Source organism: Ziziphus jujuba, chromosome 2, assembly GCF_031755915.1.
Source record: "Ziziphus jujuba cultivar Dongzao chromosome 2, ASM3175591v1".
Lineage (NCBI taxonomy): Eukaryota > Viridiplantae > Streptophyta > Magnoliopsida > Rosales > Rhamnaceae > Ziziphus > Ziziphus jujuba.
The window spans coordinates 25,645,794-25,668,183 of record NC_083380.1 but is presented as its reverse complement, the minus strand read 5'-3'; the positions used below and the strand labels follow the sequence as shown (position 1 = coordinate 25,668,183).

The 22,390-nt window shown below is 31.6% G+C and overlaps 1 protein-coding gene and 2 pseudogenes across 1 annotated transcript; 1 reads left to right on the top strand and 2 right to left on the bottom strand.

Annotated features, from left to right (window-relative positions):
- Positions 1 to 584: 584 nt before the first annotated feature.
- On the bottom strand, positions 585 to 3,631 carry LOC125422507 (phosphoribosylformylglycinamidine cyclo-ligase, chloroplastic/mitochondrial). Its single transcript, XM_048474425.2, has 8 exons — positions 2,887 to 3,631; positions 2,605 to 2,699; positions 2,419 to 2,520; positions 2,270 to 2,329; positions 1,638 to 1,810; positions 1,398 to 1,500; positions 1,119 to 1,277; positions 585 to 973 (listed from the first exon to the last, which is right to left on the bottom strand). The coding sequence occupies exons 1-8, from the start codon at positions 3,227 to 3,229 to the stop codon at positions 809 to 811; spliced, it is 1,200 nt and encodes a 399-aa protein (XP_048330382.2). The 5' UTR covers positions 3,230 to 3,631; the 3' UTR covers positions 585 to 808.
- A 2,315-nt stretch (positions 3,632 to 5,946) lies between these two features.
- Positions 5,947 to 7,977, bottom strand: LOC125422666 (pentatricopeptide repeat-containing protein At4g02750-like; annotated as a pseudogene).
- LOC132800763 (pentatricopeptide repeat-containing protein At5g61370, mitochondrial-like) lies at positions 7,954 to 9,270 on the top strand (annotated as a pseudogene).
- Positions 9,271 to 22,390: the final 13,120 nt, after the last annotated feature.

Below are 22,390 nucleotides of genomic sequence, written 5' to 3'. Positions count from 1 at the left end.
ACTTTTAGAGCTGGTTATAACTTCTCACAAATGGTACAAGAGCACAACTTCTTGTGTTACATGTAGCTTGGGTACAATGTTTTATTGATGGTTCAGGGTAAACTGTCTTTATAAATCAAACTTCTCTTTATATCTTTTGAGTAAAACAATATTTTCTCTCTGTGGATTTTAAAAATTTAAAAATTATTTAAAAATTGAAAAAGAAAATAACAAAGTTAAGCTAATTGGTTTAGAAATTAGTAAATATTTAAAATTAGTCATATTTTAATAGTACTGGAATAATGATCATATTGAAAAAATGATGAGCACCATCTTCTTGATTCTTCATCAGCTGTTCCACGAGCAGACTCCATTTCCAATATAATATGCAAAAGTCCCTTTCTCCTGGATATCTAAGACCAAAGGGAAGATCCCAGAACTCAATGCACATAATTGCATCCACAACAACCCAAATTAGCTGTGCAAAGCTATAGATGGTACCACTAGCACCAATTTTCACAGAGATTACCTCTGTCTTCTACTTCCATTCATTTAGCTTACACCAGCCACCATTGTAGAAACCATACTTGATACACATGAAGAGATGAATAAAAATGGCAAATATTCATAGCTAAGTTTATATCCCTGCTACAAAATTCACAAGATCGATCTTAGCCACAAACTTCCATTGAATTATGTATTATATATTTTGTGCAACTATTGTCAAAGCTACAAGTAAATTGTCAGGCCGCGACTTCCTTTATCTCGATGTCCTTTATCTCAACTCGGTGGGAAAAACACACATAAAAAGCATTATATGATACTTAAATTATTGATAGCTCACCCCTTCGCCACTTGAAACCTCACCTATGCGGTATGCTTCTCCATTTGCATCCTCAAGTATTCTGTGGGATGCCTCTGGGCTCACAACTAATACCATTCCAATACCCATGTTAAAAGTTCGCCTCATCTCATCATCTGCTACTCTTCCAGCCTAGTGTTAGAAAGCAAACAGAATAATTATAAAATGGCTACAAGCTAAAACACAATAGTCAGAATTGAAAGAAATAGTATAAGCAACTAAAACTATAATGGAAAATGAAAAAGTAGTAAGATTACCAAACAAAAACGCTTCTTACCTCTTGGATCCATTTGAAAATAGATGGGACTCTCCAAGAGTCCTTGTAGATGATAGCCCCGAGGCCCTTTGGAAACACTCGAGGTATATTGTCAGTAAAACCACCCCCAGTGATATGGGCTATCCCTTTCACACCTCCTTTACTAATTATATCGAGTACCTATTTTAAATAAGAGATCGAAAGGAAAAATAATAAAATAAGAATAAATGAAGATTTTCCAAAATCTATAGAACGTGAGACATTATGAATATAATAATGCAAAGAACGGTAAAGCTTAACCTGCTTAACGTATATTACAGTAGGTGCAATCAAAGCTTCTCCTAATGTTTTATCTTCACCAGGAAGTTGGTCCTTCAAAGAAGAACCACTATGAGCCAAAACTCTAGAAAGATATTCAACCAGAATTTCCATCACATAACAGGGTATAAATAATCAGAATGCAGAAAACATTGTTTGAAATTATCAATCGAATACCATAAAATTAACTCAAAGTAACCATTCTTTCAAATTTCAACCAACCTTCTCACAAGAGAGAAACCATTGGAATGTACTCCACTGGAAGGTAGGCCAATGAGAATATCTCCTGCGACAATGTTTTTCCCATCTATGACAGAATCCTTTTTCACAGCACCAACTGCAAAACCACTGAGGTCATACTCACCATCTGCATAGAAACCTGGCATCTCTGCAGTCTGGAAAAGATCGGAAAACCCAATGAGTTCTACCTAAGAGATTAATATTTTGTATGTGTTCTAAAATGAGATCAAAACCTTAGAATACACCCCGCTAAAGTTAACAGAAATCTGATAAAAGAGGAAAATACAGTGGTTATATTAGATAATCTTTATGCTATGCAATTATGTGAATTTCACCAAATCTTTTATGGACCATGTAGTCCTTATTCTAAGAAAAATATGAAGTTGATGAAATTTTACTAATTGGGACCATATATATCAATCTCAAGCTGAAGCCCAAATAGAAAGCAATTCAAGCATAAAGTCAATATGAAATTGCAATATCCAATATTTCACATAAGAACTTAAAACCAACCAAAGAAAAAAAAACTCCAACAAGTTCCCTTTCATTAATGAAATATTGAAACAGCTAAAGTGAAATGGGACAGAAAATGTGGGGATCATTATTTGGATTACCTCTCCTCCTAAAAGAGCACAATCTGATTGCTGGCAACCATCAACAATGCCTTTTATAACCTTACAAGTAAGAAAATATAACTCAAATTAGCTACTGCGAAAGTAGTTTTAAACAATTGCAAGCAACTGATACAAAATTTGACGTCTACCTTTTCAGCAAGATCAACATCAAGGCGACTTGTAGCAAAGTAATCAAGGAAGAACAATGGCTTTGCTCCAGAAGTAACAATATCATTGACACTCATTGCAACCTGAAAATTTTAAGCAAATTAAAAAGCCAATTGACAAATAATAATAATTAAAATAAAAAAAAAGGCTTCGATTCACTTTTTTACCAAATCAATCCCAATAGTTTCATGGATTCCAGTTTCAAAAGCAAGCTTGAGTTTAGTCCCTACACCATCTGTACCAGCAACAAGGTAATGATCACCTGTTCATCAAAATGTTTGATCAGCAAACTAAAGCAAACTAAACAAAATCAATGCAAACCAAGATTATCATCAACCATTTTCCCAGCGACCCATCACCGTAATATTCACCAAAATGAATAAAGATCCAAACTTTATGAATCATATGAACTGAAAGTCATTCAAAACAAATTGAACTCCATGTCCTACCAAAAGGGTAAAGACCCCCAAATCCTCCAATCCCTGGAGCCATCTTTGCGATTCTCCGAACGAGTTCCGACCCAGCATCGATATCCACACCAGCATCCTTATACGTAAGTCCACCATCCGCGTTCTTCGACATCGAAATTACACTTCGGCTCCGAGAAATTTTACTCACTCCGAGGGGTTCAACGACCAATGAAAGCGGCGAGAACTGATTGGACGGAGACCCAGATGAGAATGTGCAAATATGGCAAAAATGAGGGTGGTGGTTTGGATTGGGTCTGCTAAGTCTAATGGAGTCTACCACGCAACGAGAAAGGTCTGCGCTTGATTTTAAGCTCATGTTCATGGTCGATAAACGGGTTGAGAAAGTAAAGGCTGCGAGTGTTCGGGAAAGCTGTTCAAGAGACGATCGTTCTGAGTTCAGGAAGGAGGTGGTAATAGTGTAGAAACCTGAGATTCAGAAAGCTGGTTGGCAACAAGCTAAGCCAATCCTCCAATCGACCAGTCTAGCCAACCGCTGCTTGCGTTCAAGCGCGAAGAATACTACGAAATCACTGCCCCGTCACCGACCCAAAAAGCAGGAACCCGGTTTGAAAGAGTCCTGTTTATGAACTCACTTCCCGTCGATCTTTCCCACCTTCTTGTCGAATGGGGCAGACTAGGACTGTGACGGTGACGATGACGACGGAAGAAAGATAAAGTTTAGGGCTTTTGTTGCAGTGTGTTGCGGTTCTTTTTAACGTTTAAAAATAGACAATGAAATACAAATATAATTAGGCAAAATAAAAAATTAAAAAAAATTAAAAACTCTTTTTAGAAGGTACACAGCAAATGAAGTGTAACCATGTAGCAATATTTGATAAATTTATATTTAGTTATATTTATTTTTTAAAAATTTTATTTATGCATAGCTGAGTGTGATGTATTAAAATCTGATATTTATTCATATTAGTTAAAATTTATTTATCAAGGACAATTTTATTTATCAAAATTTTTTATTAAAATTTTAATAATAAATTATATTGTAATTTTTTAAAAATTGTTAAATTGATATTGCTCTGTATTTATAAAAAAACAAATTACTAAAAAAATATCGAATCATCAAAAAACATCTTATAAAATACTATTTATCATCATTGTTAAATGATTATCAAAGAAATTTAATATCAAATAGTAAATAAAATGTGTACTGCTAAATATTCACTTTTAAGGTTTCAAAATAAATATTCCAACCAAAATTTATCTTATAGGATGATTGTCATTATACTAACAAGTAGCATAACTCAAAAATTTTGATCACTCTAAATTTACTCATTTATTAAAATGTAATATTTTGTATATTTCTTGCCATTTGGTAGACTTATTTGATAATTTAGCATTAGTTACTCAAAATAATAATAAAAAATATTATTTGTTATCATTGATAAATGATCATCAATGAAAAATTACATGCCAAATAAAAATTTGAACGATTACTAATAAAAAATTATTTTGTAAAATTAAGTATTGAATAAAAATTTATCACATAAAATGGTAATTGTCATCAATAATGATGAATAGAAAAACTCAAATAATAAAACCTATCAACAAATAATGTTGGAGGTATTAAATAAATTAACAAATTAATAATTGTATTGATTAATATATTAATATAATCCTTACCTAAGGTTACTTTGATTGGCATTACCCCTAACAATGATATTCATGATGAGTTTGAGACACCAAAAAAATAGAAAGGATAAATAAAATTATATATATGTCAATATACTAATACATAAAACTTGTATATGTGGTAGATATATTTTGTATCTTTAGTATTATTCTTATAAAAAATAAACATATTTAAAAAAATCACAACAAATTAAAAATCTTTTCAGGCAATAGAAAAACTTAGATTCAACAAAAATAGTATGTAAAAAAAGAAAATTTACTTTGCACAATCATGTTTACAATTTTTTTTTTTTTTCAATGAATGCTTAGAATTTGAACTTAGAATGCTAATATTTTAATATAAAAAAGTGCTACACTTTTAAAAGGAAAAAAACGTTTTAAGAAGATAACAATTTTAAATTTTTTTTATAAATTTTAAAAATGCTATACTTTCGTTTATTACTTATAAAGGAATTCAAAATTATTCTAAATTGTTGAAAAATATAACGGAATTCAAAATTATTCTAAATTGTTGAAAAATATAATATTTTCTTTCTTTAGTATTAATATCCAACCTTACCATATATTTTTTCTGTTAAGCAATTTATTTACTGTTTTAGATACTTACTAATGGATAATATATCAACAGTTGTTGAAATAATAAATAAAAAAATACATATTCATCCTTTATAAATTATTATTAGGTTTAGAGATACCAAATTTTTTACAACCATAAAAGGTTTGCTCATACCAGTTTAGTATTTGTATTTTTTATTTTTTATTTTTATTCTTATTATTGTTTTGCCTTAGTCTTATCTAAAGTTTAAAAATGTTGAGAAACCAAATAATGTTTTTTTTTTTGAAAATGTACATACTCATCACGCTACTAAACAAATGGAATTTAAAAGAGGGGGATTAGACCCTCAGAATCATTCAACACACTATCAACAGATGTAACAAATCTAATATTGATTCCGAACTTCACCAATAACAAAAAAAACATGTATGACACTTACCAATGACCTTTCATGGCCATGTTCAATAAGAATCCGACTTTCAAAGGAATCAATTCCATTTCTTTGATCAAGAAGCGCATTTTGTCATTTCAATGAAAAAGCTATGTATATATATATATATATAAAATAAATGACAGAGAAAAACAAGAACATCTAGAATTCATTCTGTAAGGCATTTGAAGATAAGCCTTTTATGTAGTAATTTTAGTAGATTTTAGCAAGCATCTGAGTAACAGTAAATTTTCAAGCACATAAAAGAGAGATAGCCAGCTAATAAAACATGGTCAACGAGATTATGATAAAATAATATTAGAATGACCATCCACTATTGGTATGGAAACACAATCTCCTTGACCAATGGAATTAATATTTCCATTTAGTTGTTCTAAAGTTGCTATTATGCTAAAATGAGGATGGGTTTATCTCCAACAGAGAATACATGAACTCTGTTGTTAAGCTCGACCCAACTGCGCCAGGGACCCTTTTTCACTTCCAAAGTCTCTCTGTCTCTTCCTCCAGCATATATGTTAGACAAAATTACATATGCAGATATTGGCTTAGGATTTAACCTAAAAATCTTCTGTGCTACTCTTTCTCCGAGTTTCATGTCCTTCCAGAGCCAACAAGCATTTAGTAAAGCAATCCAAATAACTTCATCTACTTCAATAGGCATTACTCTGATAAACTCTACAGCTTCCTGTAATCGGCCTGACCGACCAAGAAGATCTACTATACATGCATAGTGTTCCAAAGTTGGTTTCACTTTGTAGCATTTTTCCATTGAGTGGAAAATTCCCATCCCTTCATCAACTAGACCAGCACGAGTACAAGCACACAAAATGCCAACAAAAGTTGCTCCATTAGGTGTGATGCCTTGCTGTAACATATGCTCAAAGAGTAAGAGTGCTACAGATCCAAGCCCATGATGTGCATAAATAAGAGCTGTCCAACCTGCCACATTGGGTGAAGATACGCATACAAACGCTGTCCTTGCATCAGTGATGCTCCCACATTTCGAGTACATATCTATGAGGGACGTACCAACATAAACGTTTGATTCAAATGCTGTTTTAGTCAACTGGGCATGGAGTGATTGACCTAGTTGAAGAGACCCAAGGCATGAACGTACATGAAATACAACAGAAAACGTGGACCTTGTATGGTCTACTGTAATTTGTGCATTGTTAAATATAGTTTCAAAGCCTCCTCAAGCTGATGATTTTGAGCATAACCCGAAATCATCGAGTTCCATGTCACAGGATTTCTTTACCCTTTAGTTTCTTCGAAAAGAGTCAAAGCCTTATCAATTTCACCGTTTCTGGAATACACGAAAATCATAATATTGGACGAAATGATAATTCTGTGTGGCATTTTCAAAAAGAGTTTCTTTGATTCCTCAACTTGACCACTCATTGCATATCCTTTAATCATCAAATTGTAAGAAACTGGATCCTTGCATACCCTTTGATCATCAAATTGTAAGAAACTGGATCCTTTTCTTTCAGTCTATGAAAAACCGTTTCTGCATCTTTAATTTTATCTGAGGATACAAGACTCGCAATAAGCGAATTAAAAGCATTCAAACAGGGATTTCCTATACTTTCATAAGCTCTGGGCACATTCAATAGCTTCACAGTTACAATAAAATTCAATTAATGCACCGCCAATTGAGTGATCAAAGTCAAATCCAAATTTAATCACAAGACCATGTACCATCTTCCCTTCAGTCAAAATTCCCAAACTCCCAAACTCCCACAAACCCTAATGGTAAGAGTCAAAAGTAAATTCATTAGGCATCACCTCCCCATCCCTCCTCATCCACCTAAACAATTCCAAAGCTTTCTCACACCGGTATATATTTGTTGTCGACTTTCCTTTGGGCAACCATGAAAAAGTTCGGACCCATGGATTCAAGCCTTGATGGTTTCATCCATCGCTATCGAATTTAGTGCTTAGCTAATAATCAGGGACCTTTATGCAATACCCATTTCCATTTTCTTCGAAATCTCTATGATTTAAGAAACTGAGATCCCACTGTGGGATACTGGGATTTGCTGTGGTCTGAAAATATTTGTTTAAAGAGAAAGAAAAATGGGAAAGAGAATTTTTTCAGCTTAGAAACAGAGTGGAGGAGGTGGGTTACCGACCAATTCTAGTGCCCTAACTGCTAATGGAAAAATCAATGATTTGGATATTGGAGTTACTTTTAGATAGTAATATAACATTAATCTCATCTTATTATCCATTTCTGATGAATAAAGAGGTTCTGTTTAGTGCACCAAATGACACAATATTAATCTGTAAATACATATAAATCAAGTCAATATACCAGGTTAAAATATCTTAGATGAGCATATCTTAGATGAGCATCCATAATTGCAAGAAAAGATTCCAAGAACTCATACTTCTTTTTTGCTTCAACATCCATCAGTGCGTTTACCTGCGGTCCTCAAATCACACAGAAACAGATAGAATAAGGAAAAAAAAAATGGATAGCTGATTTTGAATATAGAAGACATATTAGATTGAAGCGGCTTTTCTCAAAAGCTGATTTTGAATCTTGTAGATCCTGTCATAATAAGGAATAGTGAGCTCTCTATTTGAACACTGAATAAAGCCAATGATGGCCAAGCATTATTTTTATTCAGGTACCATAAGCCAAGATGCCTATTTTTATTAAAAAGATGCAAAATAAGGAACAGTGATCTCTCCAATGCTGGCAATGGAGACCAAGACTTATGATATTGTAGCTGAGGCATTGGTTAACATGGGGAGAGAAGATAAGGCAATAAGCATTATTAAGAACTTGGATAAGTACAATTGCCCCTTATACAGGTTCACAATCACAGCTATTGTCAGTACACTTTGTGCCAAGGGAAATGCTAAGAAAGCAGAAGGTGTAGTCTAGCACCATAAGGATAAGATTTTCGGGTTGGAGCCTTGCCTTTATAGAAGTCTTCTCTATGGTTGGTCTGAGCAAAAGAATGTGAGAGAGGCAAGAAGAATTATCCAAGATGAAGTCAGCTGAGATCAAGCCAAATTTATTTTGTTAGAACACATTCCTTAGGTGTCTTAATGAGAGAAATGTCCAACACAATCCGTCTGGCCTTGTGCCTGAATCTCTAAATGTTATGATAGAGATGAGGTCCTATGGGATTTCCCCAACCTCCATTAGCTACAATATATTGCTATCATGTCTAGGGAGGGTAAGAATAGTTAAAAAATCTTGCCAAATTCTCTACAAAATAAAAGAGAGTGGTTGTTCTCTGGATTGGATGAGCTCTTATCCAATTGTTAGAGTATTGAATTTAACCAAGACTTCTGGTAAAGGAAATAAGATGGTGGATGAGATGATTGAAGAAGGATTGGTGCCTGATCATAAGTTCTACTATAATTTGATTGGTATTCTCTGTGGAATGGAGGGGCCAGAGTATGTACTTGAGCTGTTTCGCCAGATGAAAAGAAACTCATTGGGTGAATGGACCAATTTATGATGTGCTCATACCAAAGCTTTGTAGAGAAGGGGGACTTTGAAAAGGGTAGAAAGCTTTGGGATCAGGCCATGAATATGGGTGTTAGCCTTTGCTGCTCGAGCAATGTTTTAGACCCTTCAATCACTGAAGTTTTCAAGCCAACAAGGAAAGTGGAAAAAATCAATCTTGTGAACTGCACTTCATCCAATTTAAGGAGAAGATTTAGAAGAATGCGGGACAAGCAATGAAGAAGAAACATAAGCAGATGACAATGAACAAGATGGAAAAGAATAAGAGGGATGAGAAGTAACGGAAGCATTCTGGTGTAATCAAATTGTTATCCATACACTTTGTAGTTCTCTACTGCTCTTACTGTGTTTGTTGTGCTGAGCATATATTAAACTGTGAATGAAACACCTTAAAAGTACTCCCTGAGCATAAAACTCTTGGTAGTATTTATAGTTATAATATGACAAATATAATTTCAAATGTTCTTGGTTGATGGCTTCTTTCATACTTATGGCAAGAAAGCAGCTTATGACTAACTTACTTATTTACTTGTCTGTTGCAGTTTTTTTCTTACATTATTGCATTTCTAATAATATTTTCTTAGGCCAAAGTACTCTTGCATCCCAAACAAATACTCAAGGTCCAATTTGATTTCTCTGTGAATTTAAGACAATATTTATACAAGACCATTGACAAGAGAGATGGTGAATCCAGAATAATATTTCCAAATTGACCAATGAGTTGTTGCTTGCTAGCATCTTAGAACCGAATAGAAACGAACCCCCTAAAGTTGTCCATAAGATAAGTTGGGCATGCAAGAAGGTCTTGAATTCAAAAAACATTGCTTAGTCAATTGGTTAAGCTTAAGCCTTCATTTCCTTTTTCTTAGTGAGTAGCCAACCGGCCGCCATACTTGTTTGTGACCACTTCAAAAAATTTAAAAATTCTCTACTTTTTATGTCTTTTATGGTTTATATCTTGGTACATGGAAGTTTATTACTTTATAGTACAGTTTGGGCAATAATACTAATTTTCCAAATTAATATTTTTGATTCATTGAAATATAATTTTGAAAATTAATTAATTGGTATTAGCCTCACATTGATTGAAGATAACAAAAGTACATGATTTGTACATGTATAAATTGAATTATTGAAGTAAGAATTTATAAAAAGTCCCACATCGAAAGCACATGAAGCAACTAAAAGTTTTTTGCATATATAAATTGAAGCTTTGTTGGCTTTGAGGACACATATATCTCTATACAACTACAACACAATAGACTATTTAGTTAATTTTTACTTTTCAATCTACTATAATTAGTCAATTGTTCTTAGCTAAAATTTTATTTTAAAAGCTATTTGACATAGCATTTTCAAATATTATAAAATGTGCATTTTCAAATATTATAAAATGTAATTAACATTGCAAGTTATGAAATCAACCAAACATAACATTTAGAATTGCTATTAATTTAAATTAACTTATAGCTTACAAATGCTATTAACGTACTACCAAATATAGCATTTAGAATTGCTATTAAATTAAATTATCAAAGAGCTTATAAATGCTATTAATATACTAATCATAACTTTTATAATCGCTACTAAAATAACATAATTGCTATTAAAATAGCATAATAACATAGCACAAATGCTATTAAGTGGTTAGTTATGGTATTTAACATAACTTTTTAATAATGCGGTTATTTATATCATTTAGTATAATGAAAAAGGAAGACTTTTTTATAGCATAGACTGTCATAATATTTTTGAAAATGCAACAATATATCTTTTATAGTATTAATCACATACTACAAAAAACAATATATGTTGCAACTATATATATAATATTTAACATAACTTTTCAACAATGCGGTTATTTATATCATTTAGCATAATGAAAAAGTAAGACTTTTTATAGCGTAGACTGTTATAATATTTTTGAAAACGCAACAATATATCTTTTATAGTATTAATCACATACTACAAAAAAAAAATATATATGTTGCAATTATATATATAATATTTACACATAACACAGGGCTCTTTCAATGTGGAGCGATGGAACTACGATATGGATGGATGTATTAAAATTATATTTCTTATATTTTTTATAGATATATGTTTTTATTAGTTTGTATTCTTGTAAATTGTTTACAGAGACTGCAAGAACATTTTTACTAAGCCTCCTTATTGGCTTTTTAATTTTGAACTGCCACAATGTCATATGTTTATACATAATAAAAACTCAACCTTATTTCCGAAAAGGGGCTTTTCAATATTGAGTGGAAGAGGTTCTTCAATATTGAGCAGTGGAACTAGAATATAACCATTAACCAACCGAATACCTTTGTTTGTAAGAGACTTCCTTGTCAAAGTATGGATGGATGTATTAAAATCCTACTTCTTATATTTTTGATAGATATATGTTCTTTATTAGTTTGTATTTTCTTGTAAATTTTTTATAGAGACTCCAAGAACTTTTTTACTAAGCCTCCTTATTGGCTTCTTAATTTTGAACAGTCCACAGTATAATATGTTTATACATAACATCAACTCATCTTTATTTCTGAAAAGGAGCTATTCAATATTGAGTGGAAGGGGTTCTTCAATATTCAGCGGTAGAACTAGAATATGGCCATTGAGCAACCAAACACCTTTATTCCTAAGAAACTTCCTTGTCAAAGCATTAAGTTGCATTTGCACATAACACAACCTTAGCCTCACTTTCGAAAAGTACTTTTTCAATATGGAGTAGTGGAACTAGAATATAGTCATTGTCCAACCTAACCCTTCAATCTCAAGAGACTCCCCTATCAAAGCATTCATTTTAATTTTCTTTCCCAACTATTGACTATTTCTCTAATATGTGTTTTTTAAAATCATTTATTTAATATAAAATTGAGCGTTAGTGTTCTCAAAGTATGTTTTGAGGTTTAATCGGAGATATCCTTCAAATCATTTAAATGATTGATTCTTAAAATATTACTATGCTATGCTTTTAACAATCAATTGGATGATTTTCCTTGCACATTAATAAAATGAATATAAAAAATGGATGGCCATGGTATTGTATTGTAATCGACTCAAAATGTTGCTTGTTGGAGAATGTAGCTCTTCTTTCTCAACAAGCATGATTATACCTTTCAAAATTTGCTGTCATGAAACTATACAAAAAAGTATTACCTAATTTACTCTTTCTAGCGAAACAAGAAGCTAGAATTATTGATAATGTGGATGCAACAAGAGTTTAAAAGATGAGAAATTTGATTTAATTGTCTTTAATTTTCCACTTATAGGACCTTATGGGCCTCATGATATTACGTAAGAGCTTCTACAATCAAACTATTGATTTCTTTTTGTTTTTTAATTATTACTTGGATAAAAGATGAGAAATTTGATTTAATTATCTTCAATTTCCACTTATATGACCTCGTGGGCCTCATGATATTACGTAAGAGCTTCTATAATCAAACTATTAATTTCTTTTTTTTTTAATTATTACTTGGTTAATTTCTTTAAGAATAATATTGTAGTGCATGTTTTATAATTTATAGTGCATCAAGATTTGATCGGATCATTTTTTTGAAAATGCAATTATTATGTTGAAAAGGAAAAAGGGCATGAGAAAAATAAAGATGAGGGTACATGCCAAGCACCCATACTCTTTGTGGGGGGAGAAGACATTGCATTTAAACACAATTTAGGGATGATCCTCAAAGTTTATTTCAACAAGGGTGAATATCCAAGATACAATAATAAGTAAAGCCTTGCTAAGGTTGAATTTAAGGTACATAAAAGTTTCATGTTAAGGTTTAAACCTTTTTGGAACAAACTATGGATTGTCTTCCACTCTTCTTAAAAAACCTAAAAATGAGTGTTAGTGTTTCTTAAAACATGTTTTAAGGTCCAATCATAGATATCGTTCAGATTATTTAAGTGATTGAGTCTTAAAATATTACAATGTTATGCTTTTAAGAATCATCTGAATGATTTTCATTGCAGATCTATAAAAGGAATATAAAAAATGGATGGTCAAGGTATTGTAACCAACTTAAAACATTGCTTGTTGGGGAAGGTAGCTTTTTTTTTTAAGCAAGCATGGTTAGAAGCTTTTTACCAAAAACACCGGAGAATGTCATTGCAACATGCTACCCTTCGAAATTTACTGTCATGAAACTATAAATAAAACCATTATCAAATTTAATATTTCTATCGAAACAATGAGCTAGAATTATTGATAATGTGGATGCAACAAGAATGAAATGCAATAAGAGTCTAAGGGATGAGAAATTTGATTTAATTGTCTTCAATTTTCCATTTATTGGGCCTCATGATATTATGTAAAAGCTTCTACAATCATGATATTATGTAAAAGCTTCTACAATCAAAGTATCAAATTTTTTTTTTAAATTATTACTTGGTTAGTTTCTTTAAGACTAATATTGTAGTGCATGTTTTATAATTTACAATGCGCATCGAGCTTTGATTGGATCTTTTTTTGAAAATGCAGTGGCTATGTTGAGAAGGAGGGGGAAGAATAGAGACGAAAATACATGCTAGGTATCCATACTTTTTGTGGGGGTAGAAGACATTGTATCCAAATACAATTTAAAGACGATCTTAAAAGTTCATTTCAACAAGGGTGAATATCCAAATATAATAACAAGATAACTCTACTGACGTTGAATTTAGCGTACATAAAAGTTTCATGTGAAGGTCTAATGTTATTTGGGATAAAAATATGGATTTTCTTTTACTCTTCTTAGGGGGTGTTTGTTACATGGGACTAGCCAGGACCGAATAGGTTATAGTCCCAATCTGGTATTTGGGAAGAAAAATGGAGGACGGGACACACTTATCCTGTTAACCAATTTATCCGCTTCGAAGGGGACAAAGCTGACCCACCAAAACACCTGGGTCACTTTTGTTCTACCCTCTCTCAAAGCTTTCGTGAATAACCTCTCGTCCTCTCACACGAAGTTGCTTCTGCCGGACCGTTCGCCGCCTCTGTTCAAGATCTTGCTGGATCGTTGGCCGCTTCTCTTCGGCTTGAAACCCTCGGTGAGTCTTCTTCTTTTCTCTGTTCATTTTTGTGTTCTTCATCTTTGATCTGGTCAGTTTACTTCTTCTTCTTCTTCGTCGATCTAATCTCTGCTTCTTCTTCTTTATCTTCTTCTTCGTTTTCCTCTGCTTCTTCTTCTCCGTTGATTTGTTTAGGGATTTGGTTCACAATATTTTAGAGCTTCCATTCCGCACCAATTAGACTAAAGATTTGTAAAATTAGGGCTTGGATTTGTAAGGAAAAGGCTTAAAATTGGGATCTACCTACGTCTACAACGCTTTTCTACGAATTTGAACGGTAAAGATTGTCAAGTTTTGCCGTTAGGCACTTCTGGTGGTTGTTGTTTTAGGTGTTTCTGGCAGTTGTTGTGTATATGATGGAATGTGGAAAATTACCCATATTTATGAGACTTGTTTAGTTTTTGTTCAAATAAAAAAAAGCTTATATACTGTTAATTTGAACTACATAGAAATATGTTGCTCGGTTGTAATATGTTGCCTCTTCTTCTTTAATAAATTACCCATATTTATGAGACTTGTTTAGTTTTTGTTCAAATAAAAAAAAAAGCTTATATACTGTTAGTTTGAACTATATAGAAATATGTTGCTCAGTTGTTTTAATTCCCCTTGCAATCATCAGAATATGCCAAAACTTAGGTACATTGCAACTCGATACTGGTTTTTTGTTTTTAATAGTACTTATATGAAGAAACAGACCACAAAAAAAAAAAAAAAAAAAAAAAAAAACAGAGAAAATGGTGAAAATGGAAAAGATGTTTAGCATGTTTTAATATCATATGGGATGGCACTTGCCTTTTCTTACTTCCCAAAAGAGACTTTGTTTAGCTACTATTCTTTTATCAAAGTTTTCATCTGTTGTCTTATTCAACTTGTACTCTTATTTTATCCCTTTTAACAAACCAATTTTTTTTTTTTGTCCCAGTATCATCGTATGATTAATATTTCCTCAACAATTTTCAAAAGTTTTGCATATAGATGGTGATTGGTGGATAATAATCTTCCTTCAGTTTAGGAATTTAAAGCATAATATCAAAAGCATTTGCCTTTTAACATAGTTTTTACCCAATTTTCTTTGCCCTTTAACATAGCTATTCTTCACCACCACAATATATGTACAAACCACATAGAAAGTTTGATATTCTTCAATCTAAATGACAAAATAAATAACTGATCATAAGCTGTTTTGGAATATATGCTACAGAGCCACCATACCATCTATGCTTTTTAGCTTCTTCTTGTTGTCATGCCTGCACATTCATTTTATTAAACATGGCAAATGAGATTCACCCTGATATATGCTTTTACTATATACTTCTTTCTCTACGCGAAGAATTCATACAGATAATTAACATATACATATTTCATGTACAATGTTAGAAGGAACATAAGACTCCAAACTTTAAAACCACAACCAATCCCTAACCCTTTCATTTCGGTTCACACCAAAAGGAGCTGCTCCTAAAATCTTTTCTTTCAATCCGAGATACTTTACATTCATATACAAATGTAAACCCACACTACGAAAATTTCAATGCTCTACACTAGCCATAGAAAAATTGCACCTTAGTTTGATTATTTATGCCTTCATTAATAAGATGCATATATATGAATTGCACCTTAGACAGGCTTGCAAGTTTTTTTTTTTTTTTGGGGGGGGGGGGGGTGTTGAAGTTCTGATTTTGGTAAGTGGGCTAGACTGATTTCGGGGTTGTTGTTATGATGTCATTATGGAATTTTTATTAGGTACCAGATAGTTGAGAATTTTGTAGGCTTGCTGTGAGAGATGATAATAACTATCCCTGTAATGAGAAATTGGAAACACCATTTTTCTTATCCCATGGACTTGGTCTATCCAAGTGGGTTTTGGCACTAAGCCATACTAAAAGAGTAATTACTAATATGTATAATCATATTAAAAGTTTGGGAATTTAAACTAGAAATTATTGTCAAAAAAATATATATATATATTCTTCTAATTATTAATGTTTGATCTTTTGCTTTATCATAATATGGTCTGAGTGTCAACATCATGTTGAGTTTTTCATATTATATTTTGACTTTATATAAAATCATAATATTTTAGTTGGATAATTATAATATATATATATATATACATTCTAGTTATACAATTCTGTTAATGTGGCTGTCCATCTATAAAGCCACAATATATGTGATTTCTTTGTTCAATTAGAAGATTATTGACACCTGAGAAAATGATTTTTTTTTATTTAGTTTTGATTTTTTTTTTCTGTTAATGATGATTATGAAAATGTTGACATCTTTCCTTTCATGTTTGAGATGAGTCCAATAAGATTTTGAAGAGACCAAATGTTGAGGGTGAATAATGCATCAACTACAAATTATGTTACTTAACAATTTATTGATTTTTTTTTTTTTTCTGTTATGGGATGATTTGAACTCAAAAGACTCAAAAAAATAACTATGCTTTTTAAACATATCATTAACTAAATTAGATTATTATGTAATTCTGGTACCAGGTTCAAATATTTTGGGGTAATAAATGTTTCACAATACCGTTTCACATTTTGAAGTAAATGCATGTTTCTGAAGACGGAGAAAGAAGAGAGAAACACAAATACATTGATTTATGATATAATCTTTTGTAACATAAAAATATTCTTTACATGAGACCAAAAAATATTCATGAAAAAAATTAATCACAGTATATGTGCCGGTTTTAAATCCATGATCATCCTTCAACCATAACTAGTATATTTTAAGGATACAATTATTCATTCGGCTCCATCATTAATAATAATAATAAAAAAATTGATGATATATTTATATATATATTGAGTTTGAAGAGTTTAAAAAAACTTAAATCCACCTTTTACTTTGACCTTCCAAATATATATAATGTTTATTGTGAATGCTAATATATAAATATATTATTTATGGAAGATTTTTGTTTGCTGTGTATATTCAATTGTATTGGCAATAGCAGCTCAATTTAATGTGTTTCTTATAATTTTTTTTTATTTGTTTTTTTTTCTTTTTGTAGAGATGGATGGAAGAAAATTAGTTGTAATTCAATCTTTTTGTTGGGGCTTTATGTTTATCTTCTTTATGTACATGTATGTAGCGTGGCGAAGGAGAAATGAGAGAGGTGTTAGGAATAGAATAATTAGGAGTACCGAATTGCGTACATCTTTTATAAATAGTTTGTTGGATAATGATGTCACTTGTATTAGTCAATTGAGGATAGATAGGAGAACATTTGTTATTTTATGTCGGTTATTACGCCAAGATGGATATGTGAAAAAAGATGGTACTGTTACATTGAAAGAGCAAGTGTGCATATTTTTGCACATAATTGCTCATTATACAAAAAACCATACAATTATCAATCGATTCTATAGATCAAGGGAGACAATTAGTAGATATTTCAATTCAGTATTGAATGGGGTATTACGCTTACATTCCATTTTGTTAAGGCATCCTGAACCTGTGTCGGATAATTGCTCGGATGATGGATGGAAAATGTTTAAGGTACGTTTGTGGACTAGTTTGGTTATTAATTTTATAGTTAGATTACTTGTAGCATTATCTTACATTTGTAAAATTGTTTGTGTAGTATAATTGTTTGGGAGCATTAGATGGAACTTATATTAAGGTGAAAGTACCTGAAATTGATAAGCCAAGATATCGAACAAGAAAGGGTGAGATAGCAACAAATGTCTTTGGTGTATGTAACCTGAATATGGAATTTATATTTGTATTACCGAGTTGGGAAGGCTCCGCTTCGAATTCTAGAGTACTTCGAGATGCAATAAGTAGGCCAAATGGATTAAAAGTACCAACCGGTAAGACTAATCCTTAAATATTTCATCGATTAGATTAACATTGCATAAACTAACAGGAGATATTTTTCTGTGTTAGGTTGTTATTACTTAGTGGATGCTGGTTACACCAATGGTGAAGGATTCCTTACACCACAGAGGGGAACAAGATATCACATTTCCGAATGGAGAGATGGTTGTGCACCCATAAATCATCAAGGGTATTTCCACATGAAGCATGCATTAGCTAGGAATATCATAGAAAGATGCTTTGGGGTTCTTAAAATGCGATGGGCAATTTTAAGAAGTCCATCTTTCTACCCAATTACAACACAAATCAAAACCATTACTGCATGTTGTCTGATACATAATCTGATTAGAAGAGAAATGACACTCGATCCTGGAGAAGTTGAATATGATAGGATGGAAAATGTGGACATTAATGAAGAGGAGGACATCATAGGATCAATTGCTTCCTCGGATCAATGGACGAATTGGAGATATGAGTTAGCTAAGCAATGAGTGGAGAGGTTGTCAGGATTACTAGTTGATGGTTATGTAAAAATTATGCTCTAACTGCTTATTTAATATTGTTTATTAAATCTTTTGGATAATATGTATGAAGACAAACTTATATTATATTAAGTGCAACATTTGAGATTTATTGTTATTTTGTTTGCATCTTGTTTTGATAATGTTGGAATCATGAAATATTTATTTGAATAGCAATGGAAGCTGGAGGTAGCAGTAACGATAATAGGGGGGGTGAATCCAGGCGTACATGGAGTAGAGATGAGGAAGAACCTTTACTGGTTCTTTTAGATGAAGTTGTAGCTAGTGGGCAACATTGTGACACGGGAGCATTTAAACCTGATACACTTAATATGATTAAGTGGCAACTGGCTGAAATGTGTCCTAACTCGGGATTGCGAGCAACTCCACATATTGAATCGAAGCTGAAAAAGTGGAAGAAGCAATATGGTATCATATACAACATATTGAACAAAAGTGGATTTGGATGGAATGACACTCTTAAATGTGTGGAGGTTGACAATGACGATGCTTGGAAAACATATGTGCAGGTTTTGAATTTGTTAGGAAAAATACCTTTATTGAATTTTGTGTTTCTTATCTTAAATCTATAATGTTTTTACTAAATGATGGTTTTTTATTTTTTTTTATTTTAGAGTAATCCAAGTGCAAAAAGTTGGAGAGGTAAACATTTTCCGATATATGAGAGGCTTGCTAATATTTTTAGGAAGGATCGGGCAACAGGATATGGAGCACAAACTCCAATTGATTTAGTTAATGATATAAATATGGAGCCTAACAATAACCAATATGATGATGTGTGTTCTCCAATGTCTGTGAATCAAACACATAGTCAACTGCCCACACAATTCCAATTAAGAGGTCAGAGGAAAGCTAAATCGAAGGATGTTAACATCGTTAGCAGGTTAAACTGTGCAGCAGATAAGTTTATTGATAAATTGGCTACACAGTTAGACAAGTTGGAGAAGTCTGATATCAACTATCCACAATACTTAGCTATGGAACTTGACAGGTTAGGATTCCCTATTACTGACAATCTGAAAATCTCTAAGGCAATAAAATCGGATCCATCGAACGTTGAGGTTTTCAAGATTATTAAAACCGATGCTCAAAAGATTGAATTTGCTTGTTGATTTTTATATAACTAAATTAGTGTTGTTGTGCATTATATATTTATGGATATGTATGAGAGAATGACAACTATGAACAATTGGAATTGAAACTTATGGACATATATTGTAACGTATTGGATATTGGTTTCTAATTATGCATGTACGGATAATTTTATTATTATGTCTTATGTTTTAGAATATTAACATGCACTTTATTAATTTGGTTAGTTGTTATTTTGTTTAATAATATTACTATATTATATTGTCATTTATTATTATATGCAGGAATATTGAATGGCAAAGAGAAGGGTTTATGTTGTATTTAAAGGTAGACAACCAGGGATATATAATTCTTAGCCTGAATGTCATCAACAAGTGCAAGGATTTACAAATAATTTATATCAAGCCTATAATACAATTGAGGAAGCTGAAATTGCATATGTTGAGTTTGTAGAACAAACAATGAGGAATCATAATGAAGCAAATCCAATACAAAATACCACCACCGCACATACACGTGCTCAATTTCACAACGAGTGGTGTAATGGTTTTATATTAGGTTGTTTATTTAGCTTACTATCAATGGGTTTATTTATTTATTTCTTATATAATTAGATTATCTTTGTAAAATCCAATATATATATACGGATGCCATACTTGTTAAAAGTGCAACTACATGTGACATTTATTTATATATCTATATATCTATATGCATGAATTGGAGATGGATATTTTTATGCTATCAACAAGTTCTTAATTAAATATTATGTCAATTTTTTTATTTGTATTTAATTGTTATTCATGATTTACCATGATTAGTAATTTTATTTAATTGGTTTTGAAAATAATATTTTAAGTAGTTTATGGGTGTAAAAAAAAATTACAAATGTATTATAAATATCATTAAATTATTTTTATTATTAATTAATTGAACATATAAGTATCTATACAAAAAATATTAAATATAATTAATAATAAAACTTTAATTAAATATAATATTTAATTTTTTTGTAAATATAAATATAATTTTAAATCTTTTCATATTTAATAAAATAAAAACTATAATTACAAAATAGTCAAATCCAGTTCGATCCTGCACTAAACATGGGACAAATAGTCCACCATTCAGTCCAGAATTATGCCAAACACAGTATTGCACTATTCGATCCTGTCCGATCCGAATCTATCATGTCCAATCCGGATCTATCCTGCGTACCAAACCCCCCCTTAAAGAACCTAGAATTGAGTGTTAGTATTTCTTAAAGCATGTTTTGAGGTCAAATTGTAAATATCCTTCAAATCATTTAAGTGATTGAGTCTTAAAATATTAAAGGGGTGTTTGGTACGCCTAACAAGTCCACAGGACAGGATCGAACAGGATGGGACATGATAGTTAGTGCAGTACTATGTTTGGCATAGTTCCGGACTAAATGATAGACTAATTATACCATGTTTGGTGCAGAATCAGACTGGATATGACTATTTTGTAATTATATTTTTAATTTTTTTTTAAAAAATGAAAATTTTGAAAGTTAAATTTATATGAAAAAAAATTTATTATATCTAATTAAGGTTGTACATTTATATATTTATATATACATGCAAAATATGCAAAATTTGTTGTGTACGCCCACAAATTATATCAATATATAACTTTAGAAATAGCTTAAAATTAACTTAAAACATAGTATGCCATAAATAACAATTAATTAAAAATAAATATATTTTAATGGTATGCATAAGACAATTGAATATTTTTGTCAACCCATATATTACATTAATATATTGTTTCCAAAACCAATAATCCCGATTACAACTAAATATACAAATAAATATATTACTTCTATAGAAATGGTGAATATAACAATATATGTATGAAGTGGCTGGACCATTTTTAGAATGTTTTTATTTTATTGGAATATTTATTTGATTAACTACTTCTGGAAAAAGTAATTATTATTTGTATTTGAATGAAGTGACTAAATTTCTAATTTAATTGGAAGAATTACTTAAAAATCGTTTCGATTGATAAATTTTTTTCACATTCATCCATCTTTTTTGGATATGAAATGTAGTAATAAGGATAATTCCCAATGTAGTAATATTAAGCTACCATCAATTATGGTTGGTAATTCATGAAAAGAACTTTGGAAAATTATTTTAATGGTTTTTAACTAGTCTTGGTTTTTTTTTTCTTTTTTAATTTCTTTTATTCTTTTTTTCTAAGAACAGGGGTTTTTTTCAAGCAAAAAAAGAAACAAGAACAAAGCAACCAAATGGGCTTGTATATATGAAATACAAAATATTTATTACAAGTAAAAGGAATCAGAGGAACCAGATTTCAATAATTCCAATCATAGCCATGCAATATCAATTATAAGAAATAAATCCAAAATCTCAACATTTTATAAAATATGTCAATCATATACATATTGTAATTGTCAAGTCCCACATCAGTTGGAAAGGAGAACGAAACATGGCTTATAAGCGTGTGGATACTTTTTCCTTGCAGACGCATTCCCATGAGGGAAAGTAAAACCTTGAGGTATGCTTCCGCTGCCAAAGAGGACAATATCTTGGCTGGGCCTGGGAGGCCCGAGCCAGTGGGACTGGCAGGTAGAGGTTGTAAGAGGATTCCTCAGGTCCAAAGAGGACAATATCTCATGCAGGTGGTCTAGGCTGGGCTGTTACAGATGGTATCAGAGCCAGTACCCGGATTGGTGTGCCAGCTAGGACGCTGGGCCCTAAGGGGGGAGGATTGTCAAGTCCCACATCGGTTGGAAATGGGAACGAAGCATGACTTATAAG